This window comes from Vulpes vulpes, chromosome 1 (genome assembly GCF_048418805.1).
Source record: "Vulpes vulpes isolate BD-2025 chromosome 1, VulVul3, whole genome shotgun sequence".
In the NCBI taxonomy this organism is placed as follows: domain Eukaryota; kingdom Metazoa; phylum Chordata; class Mammalia; order Carnivora; family Canidae; genus Vulpes; species Vulpes vulpes.
This window is the reverse complement of record NC_132780.1, coordinates 144,367,168-144,379,665: the sequence shown is the minus strand read 5'-3', so window position 1 is coordinate 144,379,665 and position 12,498 is coordinate 144,367,168. Positions and strand designations below refer to the sequence as shown.

The following is a 12,498-nucleotide window of genomic DNA, read 5'->3' as shown; positions in this document are numbered from 1 at the left end:
AGCCTTTCAACAGAGAATCTCTTCAGGGCCACTTACAGATCCAGGTACTAATACAGATTACTGATATTCTCTGAAGACAGAAAATATACAAGATCTATAGCCCTGGAGCTTGGCGTCTCATTAGTATTACTGCTTGGCTCATCCTAAACAATTCCAATAACCAAGTTCGCTTTTGTTCCTGGAAATAAATACCTACCTTGCATCTCTCATAAAAATCTGAGCCCTAGGGCAAGCCAGTGGCTCAGCGGTTTAGCACCGCTTTCAGCCCAGGGCCTGATCCTGGAGAACTGGGATCCCTCCCCGTCGGGCGAGAGAACTGTCGGGCTCCCTGCATGGAGCCTGCTTCTCCCTCTGTCTGTGTCTCTGCCTCTCTCTCTGTGTGTCTCTCACGAATAAATAAATAAAATCTTAAAAAAAAAAAAAATCTGAGCCCTATCTGGTTTGTTTCCTTATGGTTAGGTCTTCAATATCTACTGCCAAACCCCATTTCCTCCCTTTTCCCACAAGGTGTCAGTCTGGACCTCTACCTACTGCCTGCTACCAACCACCATTCTTCTCTCACACCAAGTTGGCCCACTCCATCTATCTATCAATAAACTGCCTTTTACTACACATATCCCTCATGCTGATAGGCTAAATATAGGAATATATGGACCTCTATGCAGATTCCCCAGACCAGTGTTTTGGCCTCTTCTCCATCTAGAAAGACCAAAATCCTGCTTGTGGTCATCTAGCTAGTAGCTGGATATCAAATTCTACCACTGAACAAGTCACAGATCCATCATAATGATAACCCAATTTACCTAATTTTAATCACATATTAGATTTTATTAGTCCTTCTCTTTTGAACACAAACCGAACACTTCCAGATCTTTAATACAATGCTTCACCAGTTTACCTAGAAAATAAAACTGCAGCTTTGTCTTCTTCTCACCCAAATCAGGAATCATTACACTTCTCTTTGCCTATCTTCAAGCCCTTGCCATGACATCACTTTTTACATATACATTAGAAAATTAAGCATTTATCGTACTTAAAAAACGTTTTAGGTTTTTAATTCCAGTTAGTAAACATACTGTACTATATTAGTTTCAGGTATACAATATAGTGATACAACACTTCCAATCAACACCCAATACTCATCACAAGTGTACTCCTTAATCCTCATCACATATTTCACCCATCCCCCACTCACCTTCCCTCTGGTAACCATCAATTTGCTCTCTACGATTAAGTCTTTCTTGCTTCATCTTTTTTTTTCCCCTTTGCTCATTTGTTTCTTAAATTCCACATGACTGAAATTATATGGTATTTTTCTCTGACTTATTTCATTTAGCATTATATTCTCTAGCTCCATCCATGTCATTGCAAATGGCAAGATTTCACGCTTTTCTATGGTTGACTAACATTCCAATTTGTGTGTGCACATACACGTATATATACCACATCTTCTTTACCCATTCACCAGTCATTGGACATGTGAACTGTTTCTATATCTTGGCTATTGTAAATAATTCTGCTATAAATATAGGGGTGCATGGGATGCCTGGATGGCTCAGTTAAGCATCTGACTCATGATTTCAGCTCACGATCTCCGGGTCATGAGAACGAGCCCCACATCAGGCTCCACACTCAGCGTGGAGCCTACTTGGGATTTTCTCTCTCTCCCCCTGCCCCACACCTCCCTCTAAATAAATAAACAAATCAAGCGAGCAAGCATAGGGGTACATGTAACCCTCTGAATTAGTATTTTTGTATTCTTCGTATTCTTTTGCATCCTTTCTAGCAGTGCAAATGCTGGACATAAGGTAGTTCTATTTCTAATGTCTTGAGAAACCTCCACACTGTTTTCCAGAGTGCTTATACCAGTTTGTATTCCCACCAACAGTGCATGAATATTCCTTTTTCTCCACATCCTCCTCACCAATACCTGTTTTTCTTGTGTTGATGATTTTAGCCATTCTGACATATGTGAGGTGAGATAGTTCATTATAGTTTTGATTTGTATTTGCCTGATAAGTGATACTGAGCATCTTTTCATGTTATTGCTGGCCATTCTATGTCTTCTTGGAAAAATGTCTATTCATGTCGTCTGCCCATTTGTTAATTGGATTATGTGGGGTTTGGGTGTTGAGTTTTATAAAAGTTCTTTATATTTGCTGGATATTTATACCCTTTACTGAATACATCATTTGCCAATATCTTCTCTCATTCTGCAGGTTTCCTTTTAATTTTGACTGTTTCTCCTGCTGTGCAGAAACTTTTAATTTGATGTAATTCCAGTAGTTCATTTTTGCTTTTGTTTCTCTTTGCCTCAGGAGAGATAGATCTATCTAGAAAGAAGTTGCTATGACTGATTTCAAAGAAGTTACTGGCTATGTTCTCTTCTAGAATTTTTATGGTTTCAGATCTCTCATTTAGGTCTCTAATCCATGTTGAATTTATTTTTGTGTATGGTGTAAGGAAGTGGTCCAGTTTCATTGTTTTGCAAGTGGCCATCCAGTTTTACCAACACCATTTGTTGAAGACACTGTCCTTTTCCCATTGGAATATCCTTTTCTGCTTTGTCAAAGACTGACCACTTAATTTTAGGTTTATAACTGTAGGTTTATTTCTGGATTTTCTGTTCAACTTACCTAGGTGTCTATTTTTGTACCAGGACCTTACTGTTTTGATTACTACAGTTTTGTAATATAACTTGAAGTCCAGAATTGTGATGGCTCAAGTTTTGCTATTCTTTTTTAAGATTGCTTTAGCTATTTAGGGTCTTTTGTGTTCCACACAAATGTTAGGACAGCTTGTCCTAAGTTGTATGAAAAATGCTATTGGTATTTGGATAGGGATTGCGTAAAATGTGTAGGTTGCTCTAGGTAGTATAGACATTTTAAAATGTTTATTCTTCCAATCCATGACCATGGAATGCCTTTCTTTCCATTTCTTTGTGTCATCTTCAGTTTCTTTCATCAATGTTTTATACTGTTTGGAATACAGGTCTTCCACCTCTTTGGCTATGTTCATTCCTAGGTATCTTTATTTTTGGTGCAGTTGTAAACGGGACTGTTTTCTTCATTTCACTTTCTGCTGCTTCCTTATTGGCATATATAAACGCAACAGATTTCCATACATTGATTTTGCATCCTAAGACTTTACTGAATTCATTTATCAGTACTAGCAGTGTTTTTGGTGCAGTCTTTCAGATTTTCTATATAGACTGTCATGTCACCTGCAAATAGGGAAAGTTTTACTTCTTCCTTACAAATTTGGATGCCTTTTATTTCTTCTTGTTGTGTGAATCAAAGCGGTGAGAACAGACATCCTTGTCTTGTTCCTGACCTTAGGGGAAAAGCTCTGTTTTTCCGCATTGAGGATAATGTTATAGTTTTTCACAAATGGCTTTTATTAAACTTACTTTGTTGAGGGTTTTATCATGAATGGATGTTGCACTTTGTCAAATGCTTTTTCTACATCTATTGAAATGATAATATGGTTATTATCCTTTTATTGATGTGATAGATCACATTGAGATTAAAATACATTTCACAGAGAATATTCCATGACAGATGAGAGGGGAAAATAAATCACAGATCTGGATTACATGCAAATAAAATTTTGGAGGTATTTTTGATTGGCAAATGGAATGAACCAAAAGCACTTCATGTTTTACAACTTTGTCTTTACCTCAAATGCCTTAAAATTTACATTTTATTAAGTTAATGTGACACCATTTTACTCTGCAAACTCTCATTCAGAGAATTAAATGGCAAACATCAGGCTAGTTTCCATAGAAAAATATAATCAGTGTGAATTTCCACCCTTAATGAGATTTTATGGAACTATAACTATTCAAAGTGAGAAACACTTAGAAAAACCTGATCACAAATACTTACTAATTAAAGAATAGAACTTATTATTAGTTTTGTCAGTGATCCAACTTTGAAACAAAAATTCCTAATATTCCTATTTCATGCTCTGGATTCATTTATCTGAAGTAAATCCTGAGACTAAACAGTGAGCCCTTAGCAGGCAATTTCCATTTGCCACTAGTTATCTGCATAAGTCAAGATTTTTCTCCAAATATTGCAACAAAGTAAAATAAGGAAATAAATCACTATTATAATGTGCATATATCTCTACACAAATTGCACATTTCTGCCCATTAAAACTGCCTCAGAATTCAAACACATTGACTGGCCATATATGGGATCCCTAAAAAAACAATTTAAACTAAGAAGTTCATAACCTTATCTAAAATTAACAGAAATTCAATCCTTAAAATCCACTTACATTTTCAAACCTAAAAATTCACCTACAGTAACACTTTGTGCCATGTGAGGTCTATTTCCCCTCCAAAATCCAGATCTGTACTTCTAGAATAATAAAAGTACGTTTTGCCTTTCTGTCATTCTAAACTCTCCCTAAACTTTCACACAAGATACCTCAAACTTCTATATGTTTTCTTCTATATATAACAAATGAAGAAACTAAAAGCAGTGCTTTAATTTAACATAAAACTCAAACTAGTCTCTCCTAGAATTCATCCCATTTTCTTTTTCTGAAACTACTAAACTTATTATCAATAATGGACTTTTTCAAAATATAATCAAAACAGGGAAAAAATCCTTCCTACACAATTTTTATAAGAACACATTAAATAAAACTAAAGTTCTGGGGAAAAATTAATTTCTGCATTACTACAAAACATCTTATCCCACCTGTATACCCCTTCTAACAAATGTCAAAAATTGAGAACTGTTTTTATAAGTTGGTGCAAGAATTGGGGAAATTGTTCGAAAATGAAAATACAGCAATACGCACCGGCCGTGTTCCAAACACTTTATCAGTATTAGCCCATCCAATCCCCTTAACAACCTGAGGTTATTTTTACCCCATTTACGGAGTAAGAAACTGAAGCACAGACAGGTTAAGTAACTCGCTCAGTCATAACAGCTAATAGGTGGAAGAGCCAGAATTTGACCTTAAGCTGTCCCAGTCTGGAGCCGTGCTCTTAACCCTCTAGCTATACTTAAATAGTACACATATTAGGAGCCATCACTTAATAGGTATCCAAGTTATTTCAAAACGAAGAAATTAAAGACTTTTTCATTTTGTGACACACCAGATAAAGTAACATATATTTAACCTGCCATCTTAAATTATAATAAAGACTGCTGATAACAAAACCAAGCAAATGAGACTTAAAGAAAAAGCTCTTTTTAAATGATTTTGATAACTTTAACACGAATTATTACATACCGATAAATTTAAAGTATATGTTCATATGTAAATGTCTGACAAATACCTTTCAAAAACTAACTACAAATGCCCTCGAATAATCAACCTTCAAAATACATTCAAGGTAGGCAAGTTGAAAGCATACAAACATCACACTTTACCTAGATAATGTGGCAACTTGCCTAACCAGAACACAGCAGAAAAGTCACTAAGAAAAGGACTCTGAACAATTAAAACAGATACTCCAATGTCCAAGTATTAATGCTAATTTTCCTCAAGATAATATCTCACACACTAAGTAAGGGTATACTTATTTCCCCTTGCGCAGAATTACAAATTTGAATAGGATTCCCACACTAGAAAAATTAGAGAAGGGAGGGTGAAGAGGACACTAATCACAGTGACAAGAACATCCAATAGGAAAGCAGAAAAATATTTAAATAACTCCAAAATGCAAAGGAATCTGATCAACAGTCCAACATACAATCCAACACATTACTCAAGGCATCTCAGCAACTGATGGTCACAAATGATGACCCTAGGTCATCAAGAGGTTTAATTACATTCCACATCCTATTTAAAACAAAAAAGACACATATTTTAGTACGCTTTTCATCCAAATCAGTTAAAGTGGTTTTATCATTTGATGCTTACAGGAATAAAAATTCAAACACTCAGTAAACTCAACCAATTAAAAAGGAATTCATTTGAAAGCTGCCAACAGCAAAGGTTTTACTGTCTGGGGGTTTAAGAGCACTTTGTCTACAAAGGTTACCTGAAAGACGTAAAAGTAGAAAGCGCAGCAAAACACAAAAGAGCTAAGCGAGGATCTGTAAACACTGCTTAAAGCATTTCTCACAAAACATTGTGTGGGCAGAAGGTGCCACATCAGCAGTCGTCAGTATCTGTCCTGCTTCTAAATCATTTGTTAGTTGCATGAATTACTAATTTCGGTTAACAGTGTGTTTGATATGAAGAGTATCAATTCTCAACTACCAAAAAAAAAAAAAAAAAAAAAAAGGTAGAGTCTTCCTGATTTGGTCTATAAAAACTCAAAACTGGGATCATTCTTACAGAACATGCTTATGCTCGCTGGTAGCACAAATCTATGTTTTATAATGGCACGCACACCGCTTTTAGGTTGCTTTTAATTTAAGGGATTGCGAGAGAGACAGTGCCTAGCCCACACCGAAATCTTTTATCAAGAGAACTGTTACATCGCTCAACAACACTCCCTTTCAACCAGGCTGCAACACATTCTGCTTTCTCTAGCTCCAAACTAAACTGTAAAAAGCACATAGTTAAAAAAAAAAAAAAAAAAAAAAAAAAGCACATAGTAAGTAACATACATATAAGGCCTTGTAGTTGTAGTTTTGTCTCCTCCGGCAAGGAAGTCTAACTCCAAACAGGAAACAGCTTCTCAAAGGGTTCAACCCTGAAAACCTATCAGACCCCAACCCCGCACTCGGGAAGGGATTTCGGGTCCGGGCGCCAACACGCTCGCCCAGGTAAAACCGCAGTGTGTACTCCCGCGTCCCCGGCCGCGAGGCATCCCTCGCAAGTCTCAGCGGAGGGGAAAGAAAAAAAAAAAAAAAAAAAGATTACCTCTCCTACTAAGAGCAGACGGAGACCTTCTTAAAAGGGCCAAGCTACACAACGCCGAGCAGAAGATAAAGAAGTTTAAAGAGCCACTTTGTTAAGTTTTTCCATCACCCTCCCCCATCCGAGCGGAATGCGGGAGGGCGGGAGAGGCTGGGAAGTTCAGGCTGAGGTTAGCTTAACCGGGCGGTGGGCGCTGGGCGCTGGGCGCTGGGCGAGGACCGGGTCGGCGCCCCTGCCCCTTTGCTCACCTTTCCCGAGGGCGGGAAGGGGCGGGGGAGGGGGGGCGCGCGGGACAAGGCGCCCGCAAACCCTCGGACCAAGTTCTCCGCGAGCAGAGGGGGGCGGAAGGCAGGGCGAGGAGGGGCGGCGGGGCGGCGGGCCGGGGCCGGGGCCGAGACCCCGAGGCCCGGCGGGGCGGCGGGAAGCGCCCGCGAGCGTCTTACCCATGCTGGGGGCTCCCGCGGGGAGAAGCCCGGCGCTCGCGGCTCCTCCTCCGGCTGCTCGCGCGGCCGCACTGGCGGCGGGAGGCGGGCCCCGCGCTCGGCGCTCGCTCCTCCTGAGCTCAGGCGGGGCGAAGAGGCGCCTCCATCCGCCCGCGGCGCCCCCCGGACTGTCCCGTCAGCGCGGCCCGCGAGCGAGAGGCGGCGGCGGCGGCGCGGCGGCGGCCGAAGTCGCGGTGGCGGGCGGGCCCTCCGCCGCCCTCCGCCGCCCTCCGCCGCCCGCCCGGACGGCTGCTTTCCCAGCCCGGGTGGATCCCGCAGCAGGGCTGGGACCTGCCGGCTCGTCCCGGCCGCCGAGTCCCAACCGTCGGAGCCCCGGAGCCCGCCTCCCGCCGCTCCCGGACACAACCGCCGTCCGGAACGCGACGCCGAAAGCTGAGCGGGAGACCCCACGGAGGCCGGGAAGGTGCCGGGAGCCGGACCCGGGAGGCGGGAAGTCTCGCGAGAACCCCCTCCCGTTCTCCCGGCCCCGCCCCGCCCCCTCCGCGTCCCGGCCCACAGCCGGCACCCCAGCTGGTGCCAGGTGCGGTGACGTCAGGGCCGGGGAGCCGCGCGCCGCCCGCGTCCAGGTGCAGCGGGCTGAAGAGGAAGGAATCCGGAAGCGCTGCGGCAGCCCCTGCACCTGGGCGTGCGGCGCGCTGGGGCGGCCGTTTTGTCCGGTTTGCCGCCCCAGATGAATACCGAGCGTGTGCTCCCGGGCGCGGTGAGCCTGAGTTGCCCCACTTTCTGCGGCGGGCGATGCGGTCTTGCTCCGTGCAGAGTGGCGGGTTCTGGGGGACCCGACGGAAAACAGACGGCGAGAGCCAGAGGCAAAGAGGCAACGGAGCCCGAGACCTCTTGCTTGTCAACCCTTAGAGGCCAACCTGTTCCTGGGACCCCCCGAAGTTTACGTTGCAGGTTCTTGACAAATCACAAGCACACGGGGGGGGGGGGGGGGGGGGGACACACACAACCAGAAGCACACACACAAAATTATATTTTACAGAAATAAATTATTGGTTCATTTAGCCTCTGTCAGCTGACAACATCTAAATCCCTTTACTTGACCAGGGGGAGAAGTAGTCATGATTTGAAATACTGCCAGGCATTTTTTTTCTAGCCTCAGTATGAGGAAGGACATAGGATTACTGTAATCAGACATGAGCATTTCTTAGAAGAGTTGGAAACAAGTATAATTCAGGCAGCTTTTCTTACCCTACTGTTTAAATAGACCCAGTTCCGGACAGATGTGTGAGAGCAACATTTGTTGACTGCCAACTACTGTGCCGAATGCTTTTTTAAAGAAATTATGTCATTCAATTCTCAAAACTATGAATTGTAGGAATTAACGAATCTCAGCGCTAGGACTGCCTTGCTGTTTGAAATCAAGCAGACCTGGGTTTCTGAAACAGCACAGCCATTTACTTTTTTGTTCACCTTGGGTAAATTAAACCTGGCTGAACTTCAGTTTCTTGAATCTCTCGGAAAAAAAAAAAAAATCTTTACACTGCAAAACCTTTTAAATATTTATCCCCATGATCTCTTACAGACCTGCTTTTGCCATCTTTTAATATTTTTTTTCTTTCAAAAATGTTGCATACGGTACCTGTCTAACAAGGATTGTCAATCACGATCAGAGGCTGAAAAGGACAAAAGAAAAATATGAATGAAAGAAAAAATATGAATATGAAGAAAATTTTTAATATGCACACCTAAATGAGATGTACATGTTGACTGTGTTGCATTAAAACTACAAAACGTGCCCTTTTTCAGCCAACAAATATTTCTCAGTATGGGTTGGCATAAAATATTATATGACTGAGGTGTACAATATGGTGATTCAACGTATATACATTATGAAGTTGTTGCAGTGTTGCAGGGTTCTTGTCTCACAGAGTTAGAGAATGAATCTCTGGGACTCAAAAAAGTGAAGTGAAAGTTTATTAAGTGAAAGTGAGAACTGAAAGGAAAGAAAAAAGCTCTCTAGGGTGAGCGGAGTGTCCTGAATGGGTTGCCACGAGGGCTTTTATGGTGGATCTTTTATAGAAAACTAACTGGTGAGCTTAACCTCACCCCTGGGAGCACCATGTTGACTTCTCCTTCAAGTATGGTAAGTTTCGATGGTCAATTTGTTAACTTTCATAAAAATATCTCCTCTATAACATTTAAAACAGACAAGATAGTCTCTTTATATCCCCTTAGCTCTGGTTTTTGTTTATAACTTTCATGAAAATATCTCATCTAGGGATCCCTGAGTGGCTCAGCGGGTTATCGCCTGCCTTCGGCCCAGGGTGTGGTCCCGGAGTCCCAGGATCAAGTCCCACGCCGGGTCCCTGCATGGAGCCTGGTTCTCCCTCTGCCTGTGTCTCTGCCTCTCTCTCTCTCTCTCTCTCTCTCTCTCTCTCTCAAATAAATACATAAAATCTATAACATTTCTCCACATCTAGGATTTCTGTGAGCCTGGCCAGTAGCCCCTTACCTGTCTCCCTCTACCTATTCCTGCCTGTCCCTTATTCAAAATGAACACCAGAATAAATTAAGCTACTATCTTTTACCCTACAAAGCTGTTACAATATTATTAACTATATTCTCTATGTTGTACATTGCATTCCATGTCTTATTTATTTTATAACTGGAAGTTTGTACCTTTTGTTTCCCTTCCTCTACTTTGCCCATTCTGCCACCCACTTCCCTCTGTGGCAACCACCAGATTCTTCTTTGTATCTGTGAGTCTGTTTTGTCTGGGGTTTTTTTTTCAAATTCCACATGTAAGTGAAATCATAAAGTATTTGCCTTTCTCTGACTTATTTCACTTAGAATACTATCATCTCCATCCATTCATGTTGTCACAAATGGCAAGATTTTATTATTTTTATGGCTGAATAATATTCCTCTGTGTGTGTGTGTGTATCTCACATCTTTATCCTTTCATGTATGATAGACACAGGTTGTATGTGTATCTTAACTATTGTAAATAATGCCACAATGTACATAGAAGCAAAATATGTTTTTGAATTAGTGTTTTTGTTTTCTTCAGATAAATACCCAAAAGTGGAATTGCTAGATCATATGGTGGTTTGTTCTATTTTTAATTTTCTCAGAGCCTTCATACTATTTCCCATGGTGACTATACCATTTTACATTCCAATAGTGCACAAGTTTTCCTTTTTCTCCCTATCCTCCTCAACACTTGTTATTTCTTGCTTTTTTTATTTTTTTTTTTGACACTAGCCATTCTGACAGGTATAAGTGGTACCTCATTGTGGTTTTGATTTGCATTTCCCTAATGATTAGTAATGTTGCATAGCTTATCATGTATCTGGTGGCCATCTGTATTTGGTGTTTTTTGCAAAAATATATGTTCAGATCCCCTGCCCATTTCTTAACTTGACTATTGTGGTTTTCTGTTAATATTGAGTTGTGTGAGTTCTTTCTATATTTTGAATATTAATCCATTATCAAGTGATACAAATGGTGTAATGAATTGCTTTTTTACTATATTGATGATTTTCTCTGCTGTGCAAAATTCTTTTAGCTTTGTATAGTCCCATATCTTTGCTTTTGTTGCCCTTGCCAGAGGAGATAAATCCAAAACAGATATTGGTAAGACTGATGTCCAACACATGCTGCATATGTGTCCTTCTAGAAGTTTTATGGTTTCCAGTCTTGACATTTAGGTCTTTAATCCATTTAGAGTTATTTTTGTATGTGGTGTAAGAAATTGGTCTGGTTTCATTCCTTTGCATATAGTTGTCCAGTTTTCCCAATATCATTTATTGAAAAGACTATCTTTTCCCCATTGTATATTCTTCCCTCCTTAGTCACAGATTAATCGGCTATGTATTCCTGGACTCTGTTCTGTTTTATTGATCTAAGTATTTTTGTGTGAGTAACATAGCGTTTTGATTATTAGATGTAGTATAGTTAGAAATCTGGGAGCATGATAATGCTAGCCTTGGTCTTCTTCCTCTAGATTACTTTAGTTATTTGGGGTCTTTTGTGGTCCCCTACTAGTTTTCAGATTGTTAGTGGCTGATATTTGCATCCATGTTCATCAGAGATATTGGCTTGTTGCTTTCTTTTTTGTGGTATCTTTGTATGGTTTTGGTGTCAGGGTGAAGCTAGACCTATAGAACAAGTTTGTTCCTTGTTCTTTATTTTTTTTGAATAATTTGAGAATAGGTATTAACTCTTCTTTAAATGTTGGGCAAAAAAATAAATAAATAAATGTTGGGCAAAATTCACCTGTGAATTTTGTGCTCAGACTTTTGTTTGTTGGGATTTGTTTTTGATTCCTAATTCAATTTTACTACTAGTAACCAATCTGTTAGATTTTCTATTTCATTGTAATTCAGTCTTGGAAGGTTCTGTGTTCTAGGAATTTATCCATTTCTTCTAGGTTGTTTCATTCACTGACATATAATTTTTGTGGAAGTCTCTTATGATCCTTTGTATTTCTCTGGTATCTGTTCTACTTCTCTTTCATTTCTGATTTTATTTATTTGGGCCCTCTTTTTTTCTTAATGAGTCTGACTAAAGATGCATTCTTTTTTTTTTTAAGAATTAGCTCTTAATTTCATTGATTTCTTTATATATTTTTTAATCTGTTTCATTTATTTCTGCTCTAGTCTTTATTATTTCCTTCCTACTACTAACTTTGGGTTTTGTTCCTCTCTTTCTAGTTTCTTTAGTTATAAAGTTAGATTGTTCATTTGGGAATTTTATTGTTTCTTGAGCTAGGCCTGTATCACTATGAACTTGCCTCTTATAATTGTTTTGTTATGTTATCATAGGTTTTGGTTGTTGTGGTTCCATTTTCATTCATATCAAGATATCTTTTTTATTTCCCTCTTTGATTTCTTCATTGACTCATTGTTCTTTAGCCTTCAGGAGTTTGTGGTTGGTTTGTTTTTGTTTTTGTTTTTTTGTTTTGTTTTGTTTTTTGTTGGTTGATTTTTTTTTTAAAAAGATTTTATTTATTTATTTAGAGAGAGAGAGAGGATACAAGCGGGGTGGGGGGGTTGCAAGTGGAGAGAGGGAGAAGCAGTCTACCGGCTGAGCAGGGAGCCCAGCTTGGGGCTTGATCCCAGGACTCTAGGATCATGACCTGAACCGAAGGCAGAAGCTTAACTGCCTGAGCCACCCAGGCACCCATTTGTTTTGTGTGTGTGTGTGTGTGTGTGTG

The 12,498-nt window shown here is 40.4% G+C and overlaps 1 protein-coding gene across 1 annotated transcript in view; it reads right to left on the bottom strand.

Moving 5' to 3' along the window:
• CD2AP (CD2 associated protein) overlaps positions 1 to 7,449 on the bottom strand; it is a 139,632-nt gene extending 132,183 nt beyond the window's left edge. Inside the window, exon 1 of the mRNA XM_072733636.1 lies at positions 7,278 to 7,449. Within this exon, the coding sequence (XP_072589737.1) occupies positions 7,278 to 7,281 (4 nt within the window). The 5' untranslated portion in view covers positions 7,282 to 7,449. The remainder of the gene's footprint in view (positions 1 to 7,277) is intronic.
• Between the last annotated feature and the right edge of the window lie 5,049 nt (positions 7,450 to 12,498).